Source organism: Schistocerca gregaria, chromosome 8, assembly GCF_023897955.1.
Source record: "Schistocerca gregaria isolate iqSchGreg1 chromosome 8, iqSchGreg1.2, whole genome shotgun sequence".
NCBI classification, from domain to species: domain Eukaryota; kingdom Metazoa; phylum Arthropoda; class Insecta; order Orthoptera; family Acrididae; genus Schistocerca; species Schistocerca gregaria.
In genome coordinates this window covers 458934427-458947463 of record NC_064927.1, presented here as the reverse complement: position 1 = coordinate 458947463, position 13037 = coordinate 458934427, and the positions used below count along the sequence as shown (strand labels likewise).

The following is a 13037-nucleotide window of genomic DNA, read 5'->3' as shown; positions in this document are numbered from 1 at the left end:
ACATGTTTCGCTTCATCTTGGCTTTCAAAACGTGTCAAAGCAGCGGTCTTTGCACGCAGTTAAAGTATCGAGCCTCTGAGTGCGGCATTCATTGCTAGTGGCTGAGCTGGAAAGACAGCAGTGTGAAGGAGGTGAGTAAAATTGTGAGTAGGAGGCAGAGGGAGGTATTGGGCAACATAAGTGTGGAAGTGTCAGAGGTGCAGCTCCTTCAAGTCGGTGCAAACGTAAACATGTATTGGCTCATAGAGCAGTCTTTTATTTTGTACCTATTTTACAAATGATTTACATGTATACATCTTTTCCTCACGGATATGACAGTGTTATTGAATCAAAGCGCTTGAGAACAGTACATGAAAAATGTGCACATCGACACTCTTGTTATGAGGTAGGTTAGTTCCCCATCAGTCCACGACCAGCTGTCTGAATGATCCCTCGACGCCGAACAGGTCGCTGCGTGTCTTGGGCTTCCCCGTCCTCTTGGACTCGTCCGTCCCGTATTTCTCGTCCTCCTTCAGGTACTCAGCGAAGCTCTCCAGCTGCTTACGCCATGGGGCTGCAACACCAGGCACAACACTTGTCATCAGTGTTAAAAACAAAACTCTCCGTACTTTGTGAGTTCCTGGACTCAGATAGCCGTTAGGTAAAACTCTTGTATTTGATGATCCGTAAAGGCCTCCGAAACGCATCGACATTAATAAAGAATAATAAATAGCTACAGATAATTTTAACGATTCGAAATCTTTAATATGCACTATCTGACCAAAAGTATCCGGGCAACTACGCTGGTGCCTAAAATTAAATCAAGAAACAGAAGGTTTGCAACGTTGCACTTACTTGCCACAAAGCAGTACAAATAGTGATAGCAAAGTAGAAATAATGTAATGAATACAGAGCGTAATCAACTATAGCACGCGTAACGGTAGACAAAAATTATCTTGGTTTCTTTCCATCTGAATGGATTTGTACGCTCATGCTGACAACTGGTTAAGGTGCTCAGTGTGAGGTGTGACCACCTCTTGCACCAATACAGGCCTGACGAAGACGGGACACGCTATGAATGATGTCATCAATCTCATGTTGACGCAATAACACCCATTCTTCCTGCAGGGCTACTCACAAGTCTTGGAGAGTGGTTAGTGGATGGTGACATTGTGCAACCCATCTCCCGAGTGCATCCCAGACATGCTCTATTTGATTCAAATCGGGAGAGCAAGCAGCCCACGCCAAGCCTGCAGTATCTTCCGTTTCTAGAAAAAACATCAACTACCTGTGCTCTATGAGGTCGAGTATTATTGTCCGTCAATACGAAGTCTGGGCCCACAGTACCTCGCAACAGCCTCCCAAGACCTTCTCAAGGTATCTGAAGCAGTTAAATCTTGTTGGTTCACCTGTACAATTTAATGAAGAGCTGTTCGTGTGGTCAAAATAATTCCTGCCCACACCATTAGGTATCCTCCTCGATATAGGTCTCCTTCCATAATGGTTGCATTTCGAAATAGTGTTCTGCTTGACCTCCAGATGCGAATCCGTCGAAAACCACTTTCCAGACCAAATCGCGACTCAGCTGTGAAAAGAACATTGGGCCACCGTTCGACCGTCCAGGTGACGTGTTGAAGACTCCACTCTAGACGTTCCTATCTGTGAAGACACGCCAGACAGCAGGTCTGCAATAACAGAAGCCACTGTGCTGAAGCTTCCTCTACACCGTTTGCCTCGATGCAACACAGCCAGGGTACGCTGCGAGGTCAGATGCCCCAGTTGCAGTGCACCACTAAGGTGGTACCGCCGTGCCCTTACTCTTTCTGATGTGGTCGACCCTGTCCTGGTCTCTGGGATACAGTTTCGGTCCCTTTAAATTGTCGTCTCATCCGAGAAACGACAGAACAATTCGCATTCAGCCAACTGGCCTCATCAGGTTGTGACCCTCCTGCTTCCATTCTTCCCATGGCCCTCCACAGCGTCTTCTGTGTGCCATACTGCACCGTTGCCACTGTGTATATCTCGATTATGGATATGGGACTACCTTACAAACACGGCCCCGCTTGATAGGTGTCCTGATGTCATTGCTGGCGTGGTTGTCCGTTGACTGGAATGCCGTATTCGGTGCAGAACACCATCGTAACGACATTTGTTGACAGTTTGTACTATTATATCGTTAATTAGACACAGCACGGGGAAATGGAAGTTTGTTGCTTAAATTTTGGGCACCAGTGTATTAGTGGACATTAATGTGGGGTCCCCTCACTTCACCTGGACTCTACTGGGGATACTTTCAGTGAGGAGTCTGAAGGAGTCTGAATTTCTGTGAAGGAATGGCAGCTTGTACTTCCTAAGGAGCCGAAACCACTGAAGGTGGTGAACTGGTTATCGGGATTAATACGTAAGTATTTATTGTGATCTGGACTGTCTTTTTCTATTGTATCCTAATAGGTGCTCCATTAGGTTCAGGTCGGGACGATGGGCAGGCAAGTTCATTTCAGGACTGTTACTGTCCACAATCCGCTGCATCACAGATGGTGATGTTACAGTTTGCTTCACTGTATCACTATTAGTCTGATTGCAACAACGACATATGGTAAGTACCATTGAGTTTAAGAACTGGTAAATGAAACTTTTCTTAAAGTAATGTTTAAATTTACTGAAAACTATAAAATGTGTGTACTTTTTTCTTTCTTTTTGTTCATGAGGGGCGCAGCAAAAGTGATTTTCATCCATACACGAGACGCTGACGCCATCGGAAGTTGGCTCCTACGAGCCTGCGACCACGGGGGAGATGATCATGCTGGAAGCTACACTTACTTACTACGTGCACCGTTTTAATAATGTAAATTTGTGAAGAAAATGCTACCACCAATACTTTAGTACACTACATAACTGATTTCAAGCTTTACGTGACGAAGGATGTGTAATACTCTCAGAAATAAAACTGCTGAAAGTGTTTCACTTAATTATAAACATGTTCGTGAAGCTATTTTATGGTGAGTTACTATTGGAAATAGTTTCAGAGTCGTACACAATAGCGTTCTTAATGTTCATCAAGCATATCAAGTCGGAATAAAGATTAACGAAAACGCTCAAGAATTGACAAAAAATGGTTCAAATGGTTCTGAGCACTATGGGACTTAACATCTGAGGTCATCAGTCCCTTAGAACTTAAAACTACTTAAACCTAACTAACCTAAGGACATCACAAACATCAATGCACACACATCCATCACACACATCCAGGCCCGAGGCACTGTGTTATCAGGATGAAGAGCCTAGAACCGCTCGGCCACAAAATCCGGCTACCCTGACAATAATCTATTCGAAGTACAATGGGATAGGAGTGATCATGGAAATAGGATCACATTTGAGGAAGTGGAGAAAATGGTCAATAGATTGCAGTGCAATAAAGCGGCTGGGGTGGATAAAATTAAGTCGGAACTCATAAAATACAGTGGAATGTCAGGTCTACACAGGATAACTGAAATGGCGTGGGAGTCGGGACAGATTCCATCAGACTGGAGGAAAGCAGTAATCACACCAATCTTTAAACGAGGCAACAGAAAAGATTGTAACAAATACAGAGGTGTATCTTTAATCAGCGTTGTGAGTAAAATCTTCTCAGGAATTGTTGAAAGCAAAGTGCGAGTATTAGTTGAGGACAAACTGGATGAAAATCAGTGTGGGTTTAGGCCTCTTAGAGGTTGTCAGGACCAGATCTTTAGCTTACGACAAATAATGGAGAAGTGTTTTGAGTGGAACAGGGAATTGTATCTACGCTTTATACATCTAGAAAAGGCATATGATCTGGTTCCTAGGAGAAAGTTATTGTCTGTTCTCCGAGATTATGGAATAGGAGGCAAACTTTTGCAAGCAATCAAAGGTCTTTACATAGACAGTCAGGCAGCAGTTAGAGTTGACGGTAAATTTAGTTCATGGTTCAGAGTAGTTTCAGGGGTAAGACAAGGCTGCAACCTGTCTCCACTGTTGTTCATATTATTTATGGATCGTATGTTGAAAACAATAGACTGGCTGGGTGAGATGAAGATATGTGAACACAAAATAAGCAGTCTGGCAAATGCGGATGACTTAGTTGTGATGGCAGATTCGATTGAAAGTTTACAAAGTAATATTTCAAAGCTAGATCAGAAATGCAAGAACTATGTTATGAAGAAAAGCATCCCCAAAACGAAAGGAATGTGAGTGGGAAAGAGATATAAGCGGATTGAGTGCCAAATAGGCGGAACAAAGTTAGAACAAGTGGACGGTTTCAAGTACTTAGGATGCATATTCTCACAGGATGGCATCATAGTGAAAGAACTGGAAGCGAGGTGTAGCAAAGCTAATGCAGTGAGCGCTCAGTTACGATCTACTGTCTTCTGCAAGAAGGAAGTCACTACCAAGACTATGTTATCTGTGCACCGTTCAATCTTTCGACCAACTTTGTTGTATGGGAGCGAAAGCTGGGTGGATTCAGGTTACCTAATCAATAAGGTTGAGGTTACCGATATAAAAGTAGCTAGTATGATTGCAGGTACTAGTAGATGGTAACAATGGCAGGAGGGTGTCCACAATGAGAAAATCAAAGAAAAACTGGGAATGAACTCTATAGATGTAGCTGTCATGGCGAATAGGCTTAGATGGTGGGGTCATATTACACGCATTGGAGAAGCAAGGTTACCCAAGAGACTCATGGGTTCAGCAGTAGAGGGTAGTAGCAGACGAGGTGGACCAAGAAGAAGGTACCTGGATTCGGTTAAGAATGATTTAGAAGTAATAGGCTTAACATCAGAAGAGGCACCAATAATCTATTCTGTTTCCACACCACATTCCTTCTGCCTTCTCAATGGCATTTTTAAACACCTTACAGTACTGTTTGTAATGGACTATTGCAGCTCGAGTGTTCCTATCCCTTATGCTTTGATATGATTCCCACTTGTTCTAAGCTGGCCGGGGTGGCCGAGCGGTTCTAGGCGCTACAGTCTGGAACTGCGCGACCGCTACGGTCGCAGGTTCGAATCCTGCCTCGGGCATGGGTGTGTGTGATGTCCTTAGGTTAGTCAGGTTTAAGTAGTTCGAAGTTCTAGGGGACTGATGACCACAGATGTTAAGTCCCATAGTGCTCAGAGCCATTTGAACCATTTGAACCTAATACTGTGTATCTGTCAGAGAGACTTCACTTAAGCAGCTGACTTCAGTCTAAAATATGTGCAGCTCTAAGACTGAAGGAATTTCTCGATAAGTGATCCCCCCCTCCCCATTGCTCTGTTACCTATAAACTTTGCCATCTGCTTCTTACGAAAACTACTGAGAAGCAGGCGATGCCTAGTGAAGAGTAATCTATCGACAGCAACTGGTTACAGTGCAATGCGAGCGTACCCTTCGTCATCAGTTCATTCTCAAGCCCCACGCTAAAACGCCTAAAAACAGTGTTAAGACGAAGCCGATGATGAGGCTGAAACACACGAGGTTCACATTATTCCAATACACCGGGGAGATACAAACACCCTCTCCGTAATGAAGTAGCTGTCTCTTATTCAGTCCCCAATTAGTATACATTGTCCGAGAAAAGAAAAGGCACTCCGAATGAGAGGAAGAAACGACACAAACCTCACTCATAGGTAGGTTACGAGGGTATTTGATGTTATTTCTGTGATTACAAAGTCGAGTCAAATTTACATCGAAATTGGCGGTCCGTTTATCAGTACGGTTTTGTGCCCACTCTGCCCTGGATGCAAGCGCTGATTCCGTTGGAAGGCTGTCATAAAGCCGTTGTATTCTGTCCTGAACCAAGCTGATCCACATCCTTCGTTAACTGGTCCTTGACAAAGCCGATACAGCATTGGGACGGAACTGATAGTCGATCTGTTCGCACAAACGTTCTATCGGATACCGCTCTGAGGATATTGCTGGACATGGGAGCACATTGATACCACACAAACGGTTCAAAATGGCAGTACGTCACTGTCGCACGAGACGTAACACACGGGAACGTAGGATGCCAATAACGTACCACTGTGCAGTCAGTTTTCTCGAACACTGCCAGTTGTGACCTGACGTCGTACTCGATGGTTCGCCACACCACGGACCCCGGGAGTAACACCGCTGTGGCCGTCCAAAACATTGCGGGAATAGAGCCTCTGTCTAGGTCGTCGCCACTCTCGGCGAGGATAGGCATCTGGTGTAGTGTAAAACTGCAGTTCATCACTGAACAGAGTGAGGCGGCGTTCACCAACAGTCTATGCTTCCTCGTCACAGCACCACTCCAAAACGCAGCCATTTGTGTTGTGGTGTTACCGACAGCATACCGTGGGACGCTAATTCCCTAGTCTGACTGCCGCTGTTTTCCGACCAGTAATGTGGAATGGCGCTGACTGTTGCACAGTGTCCTCTACTTGTTCTCGGAAGGCGCGAGGAGGATAGAGCTGATGCTAAGAACTACCGCCCAGTCTCACTTCTGACAGCTTTTCCGAAATTCTTGAAAAAATTATTTATTCAAGAGTTGCATCACGTATTTGTAAAAATTAAGTACTAACAAAATGTCAGTTTGGTTTTCAGAAAGACTTTTGAACAGAAAATGCTACATATGCTTTCACTGATCAAATATTAAATGCAATGAGCAACCGCACATCACGCATTGGGTTATTTTGTGATCTCTCAAAGGCTTTTGACTGTGTGAATCGTGAAATTCTTCTAGATAAGCTTAAGTATGCACAAATGGATTAACTCATATTTAACTGAAAGAGTGCAGAAGGTTGAAACTAACAGTACACAAAAAAAAAAAAAAAAAAAAAAACAGCAGTGTTCTCTAACTGGGGAGGTATCAAGAATGGTGACCCATTGCAAATTTTGGTGATAAACATATCAGTAAATTAGCCTAATACGACTATTTCCTTTCACTGCTTTCATATGGCATCATATTTTGGGGCAATCCGTCATTAAGAGAGAAATTGTTCATTGCACAAAAGCGTGTAATCAGAATAATACCTGGAGACCACCCAAGATCACCTTGCAGACATTTATTTAAGGAACACGGGATATTCACAGTACCATCGCAATACATAAATACACTTATGAAATTTCTCATTAATAAACCATCCCAATTCAAAAATAAGAGTGAAGTGCACAGCTATAACACTAGAAGAAAGGATCATATCCACTATGTTGTTGTTGGCTTCAGTCCTGAGACTGGTTTGATGCAGCTCTCCATACTACTCTATCCTGTGCAAGCTGCTTCATCTCCCAGTACCTGCTGAATCCTACATCCTTCTGAATCTGCTTAGTGTACTCATCTCTCGGTCTCCCTCTACGATTTTTACCCTACACGCTGCCCTCCAATGCTAAATTTGTGATCCCTTGATGCCTCAAAACATGTCCTACCAACCGATCCCTTCTTTCTAGTCAAGTTGTGCCACAAACTTCTCTTCTCCCCAATTCTATTCAATACCTCCTCCTTAGTTACGTGATCTCTCCACCTTAACTTCAGTATTCTTCTGTACCACATTTCGAAAGCTTCTATTCTCTTCTTGTCCAAACTAGTTATCGTCCATGTTTCACTTCCATACAAGGCTACACTCGAAACAAATACTTTCAGTAACGACTTCCTGATACATAAATCTATATTCTATATTAACAAATTTCTCTTCTTCAGAAACGCTTTCCTTGCCATTGCCAGTCTACATTTCATATCCTCTCTACTTCGACCATCATCAGTTATTTTACTTCCTAAATAGCAAAACTCCTTTACTACTTTAAGTGTCTCATTTCCTAATCTAATTCCCTCAGCATCACCCGATTTAATTTGACTACATTCCATTATCCTCGTTTTGCTTTTGTTAATGTTCATCTTATATCTTCCTTTCAAGACACTGTCCATTCCGTTCAACTGCTCTTCCAAGTCCTTGGCCGTCTCTGACAGAATTACAATGTCATCGGCGAATCTCAAAGTTTTTACTTCTTCTCCATGAATTTTAAAACCTACTCCGAATTTTTCTTTTGTTTCCTTTACTGCTTGCTCAATATACAGATTGAATAACATCGGGGAGAGGCTACAACCCTGTCTCACTCCTTTCCCAACCACTGCTTCCCTTTCATGCCCCTCGACTCTTATGACTGCCATCTGGTTTCTATACAAATTGTAAATAGCCTTTCGCTCCCTGTATTTTACCTCTGCCACCTTTAGAATCTGAAAAAGAGTATTCCAGTCAACATTGTCAAAAGCTTTCTCTAAGTCTACAAATGCTAGAAACGTAGGTTTGCCTTTTCTTAATCTTTCTTCTAAGGTAAGTCGTAAGGTCAGTATTGCCTCACGTGTTCCAACATTTCGACGGAATCCAAACTGATCCTCCCCGAGGTCCGCATCTACCAGTTTTTCCATTCGTCTGTTAAGAATTCGCGTTAGTATTTTGCAGCCGTGGCTTATTAAACTGATAGTTCGGTAATTTTCACATCTGTCTGCACCTGCTTTCTTTGGGATTGGAATTATTATATTCTTCTTGAAGTCTGAGGGTATTTCGCCTGTCTCATACATCTTGCTCACCAGCTGGTAGAGTTTTGTCAGGACTGGTTCTCCCAAGGCCGTCAGTAGTTCTAATGGAATGTTGTCTACTCCGGGGGCCTTGTTTCGACTCAGGTCTTTCAGTGCTCTGTCAAACTCTTCACGCTGTATCGTATCTCCCATTTCGTCTTCATCTACATCCTCTTCCATTTCCATAATATTGTCCTCAAGTACATCGCCCTTGTATAAACCTTCTATATACTCCTTCCACCTTTCTGCCTTCCCTTCTTTGCTTAGAACTGGGTTGCCATCTGAGCTCTTGATATTCATACACGTGGTTCTGTTCTCTCCAAAGGTCTCTTTAATTTTCCTGTAGGCAGTATCTATCTTACCCCTAGTGAGATAAGCTTCTACATCCTTACATTCGTCCTCTAGCCATCCCTGTTTAGGCATTTTGCACTTCTTGTCGATCTCATTTTTGCCTGCTTCATTTACTGCATTTTTATATTTTCTCCTTTCATCAACTAAATTCAATATTTCTTGTGTTACCCAAGGATTTCTAGCAGCCCTCGTCTTCTTACCTACTTTATCCTCTGCTGCCTTCACTACTTCATCCCTCAGAGCTACCCATTCTTCTTCTACTGTATTTCTTTCCCCTATTCCTGTCAATTGTTCCCTTATGCTCTCCCTGAAACTCTGTACAACCTCCGGTTCTTTCAGTTTATCCAAGTCCCATCTCCTTAATTTCCCACATTTTTGCAGTTACTTCAGTTTTAATATACAGATCATAACCAATAGATTGTGGGCAGAGTCCACATCTGCCCCTGGAAATGTCTTACAACTTAAAACCTGGTTCCTAAATCTCTGTCTTACCATTATATAATCTATCTGATACCTTTTAGTATCTCCAGCGTTCTTCCACGTATACAACCTTCTTTCATGATTCTTAAACCAAGTGTTAGCTATGATTAAGCTGTGCTCTGTGCAAAATTCTACTAGGCGGCTTCCTCTTTCATTTCTTAGCCCCAATCCACGTGGTCTGCAGCTTGGGGCATTGTTTGGTTTTTCGCGCATTACGCGAAAACTATGTAACTTACGGTGAAGAGTGACGCAGCAGTGGATTGTGGTCAGCAATATGCACCTTCTGAAAGATCGATCTTTATTTCAAGTCACGAGACTCAAAAGTTATAGTAACCTCAAAATCGGTTAATATCACGAGTACTGAAAGATTAATAAAAATAGCAAATACCAACTTACAGGGATGAGCGAGCACTCATTAGAAACGTTTCGTCATAGCGGATCGAGTGCCGTAGTCATATGTTCAGATTCATAAATAATTAAAACCGTAAAGAGCAATAAACAAAGTTTGAGGTAAAATTGTTTATAAAATTCAATAGAAAATTCATGACGTAAAGAACTGCACTGTATAATATTTTGGGTGGAATCACACGTATTGTAAACTACACTCCTGGAAATGGAAAAAAGAACACATTGACACCGGTGTGTCAGACCCACCATACTTGCTCCGGACACTGCGAGAGGGCTGTACAAGCAATGATCACACGCACGGCACAGCGGACACACCAGGAACCGCGGTGTTGGCCGTCGAATGGCGCTAGCTGCGCAGCATTTGTGCACCGCCGCCGTCAGTGTCAGCCAGTTTGCCGTGGCATACGGAGCTCCATCGCAGTCTTTAACACTGGTAGCATGCCGCGACAGCGTGGACGTGAACCGTATGTGCAGTTGACGGACTTTGAGCGAGGGCGTATAGTGGGCATGCGGGAGGCCGGGTGGACGTACCGCCGAATTGCTCAACACGTGGGGCGTGAGGTCTCCACAGTACATCGATGTCGTCGCCAGTGGTCGGCGGAAGGTGCACGTGCCCGTCGACCTGGGACCGGACCGCAGCGACGCACGGATGCACGCCAAGACCGTAGGATCCTACGCAGTGCCGTAGGGGACCGTACCGCCACTTCCTAGCAAATTAGGGACACTGTTGCTCCTGGGGTATTGGCGAGGACCATTCGCAACCGTCTCCATGAAGCTGGGCAACGGTCCCGCACACCGTTAGGCCGTCTTCCGCTCACGCCCCAACATCGAGCAGTCCGCCTCCAGTGGTGTCGCGACAGGCGTGAATGGAGGGACGAATGGAGACGTGTCGTCTTCAGCGATGAGAGTCGCTTCTGCCTTGGTGCCAATGATGGTCGTATGCGTGTTTGGCGCCGTGCAGGTGAGCGCCACAATCAGGACTGCATACGACCGAGGCACACAGGGCCAACACCCGGCATCATGGTGTGGGGAGCGATCTCCTACACTGGCCGTACACCTCTGGTGATCGTCGAGGGTACACTGAATAGTGCACGGTACATCCAAACCGTCATCGAACCCATCGTTCTACCATTCCTAGACCGGCAAGGGAACTTGCTGTTCCAACAGGACAATGCACGTCCGCATGTATCCCGTGCCACCCAACGTGCTCTAGAAGGTGTAAGTCAACTACCCTGGCCAGCAAGAGCTCCGGATCTGTCCCCCATTGAGCATGTTTCGGACTGGATGAAGCGTCGTTTCACGCGGTCTGCACGTCCAGCATGAACACCGGTCCAACTGAGGCGCCAGGTGGAAATGGCATGGCAAGCCGTTCCACAGGACTACATCCAGCATCTCTACGATCGTCTCCATGGGAGAATAGCAGCCTGCATTGCTGCGAAAGGTGGATATACACTGTACTAGTGCCGACATTGTGCATGCTCTGTTGCCTGTGTCTATGTGCCTGTGGTTCTGTCAGTGTGATCATGTGATGTATCTGACCCCAGGAATGTGTCAATAAAGTTTCCCCTTCCTGGGACAATGAATTCACGGTGTTCTTATTTCAATTTCCAGGAGTGTAGTTAAGTTATACTATACACTTAACTTGCAATATTTTTCATTGTTTGCAAATTATTATTAACATTTATCGCCCATAATTAATTAATTATTATAGATATGAAGATTTTGAGCAGCGCAATGTATAGATCGCTATAGATTATGTCTAAAAACGGTGCTATGTGCAGTTCTATGTTAGAACTTTGTAGCACAGATGTCAACAAACAAATTTGCTCTAAGTGGCGAAATTTTGAAAAAAACTAAAACTTGGTTTTCGGGCGATATAATAATCCTAGAAATTAATGTAATGTAGTAAACAACATGTACTTCTTAGCGCGTTTCTGATGTTCTGCTTATTTCTGTCGAGGGATGTATATATCAAAATTTTTAACCTCAACTGGTGAGATTGGTACTTAAATACCGGGGGGGGGGGGGGGGGGGGGGGGGGGGGGGGGGGAACATCCGAGCCTATATAAGCGAGCGGCCATCTTGGCCAGAGGTCAGTCAGTAGTTGGTCAGTCGTTTTGGAGGATAGGTGGCGAGCGAGCCCCACTTGAGAGTGGCCCATGTGATCGTTTGAGAATTTTTTTTTTCGCTCTGATTTATTTCGACAAAGAGTATTGTTTAATAGTGCAAGTGTCCAAGTACATATTTGGTGAACTGGAAGTGCTACGATTATTTGTGTGAGTACGAATTGTGGCCGTGCGGTTCTAGGCGCTTCAGTCTGGAACCGCGTGACTGCTACGGTCGCAGGTTCGAATCCTGTCTCGGGGTTGGATGTGTGTGATGTCCTTAGGTTAGTTAGGTTTAAACAGTTCTAATTTCTAGGGGACTAATGACCACAGTAGTTGAGTCCCATAGTGCTCAGAGCCATTTTGAACCTCCTTGTAAAACACAGGACTACTATAATTGATTCATTCCCTTTCAGAGTTCTATATTTTCCAAAATATTACATGTACAAATATGATTCAAGCATGGAAAGAACCGCAAACTCTCCGAATTTGCATTGTGTCCACCTGTTGGCGTTACGATTCCAGTGCTTTGACAAAATGGCAACAGAGCAAGGAAAGAGAACCTTTGGCCACCAAGCTGGTATTCAGCGACGAAGCACCCCCACCATTTATATGGAAAGGTCTATCGACACAATATGAAAGTGAGGGGCTCTGAAAATCCTCAAAAATTGTGGGACATGACCGAAGTTCACGGAGGTTAACGTTTTCTGTGCAGTGTCATAGACGAAGCTGTATGGGCTGTTCTCCTTCTGTGACAAGTCTCTGATGTGCACCTCTTACCGTGATACGTTGTAGTTGTGTTTGGTTCCACAACTGACTGCTGTTTCCGAGGATTCCATCTTCCAACAAGACAGGACACCCTCTCATTGCAGCATCGATGTTCGTCACTACTTAAACAACGTAGTTACACATTGCCGGATTGGGCGTAGTGATGAGGATGATCTGGCTCTGTTCCCTTGCCCCACCCCTTCTGACCCCCCCCCCCTCCCCTACACTTAGCCCGGGTACAAAATGACCATTAAGGACCGAGCTGTTGTGATGCAAATGGGTAGGAGGTTACTACAGTACATGCGGAACGAACTTTAGACTACGACGTGAACGTGTGTCTTGCGGCCCGAGGGACACTCACAGAACATTTGTAGAGTGCAAACGCAAACTCGGTGACTTTACGGTTCTATTTG

At 44.4% G+C, this 13037-nt stretch overlaps 1 protein-coding gene across 1 annotated transcript in view; it reads right to left on the bottom strand.

Annotated features, from left to right (window-relative positions):
* Positions 1 to 235: 235 nt before the first annotated feature.
* Positions 236 to 13037, bottom strand: part of LOC126284523 (retinol-binding protein pinta-like) — a 108955-nt gene continuing 96153 nt past the window's right edge. The window contains exon 7 of the mRNA XM_049983516.1: positions 236 to 553. Coding sequence (XP_049839473.1) covers positions 402 to 553 — 152 coding nt within the window. The 3' untranslated portion in view covers positions 236 to 401. The remainder of the gene's footprint in view (positions 554 to 13037) is intronic.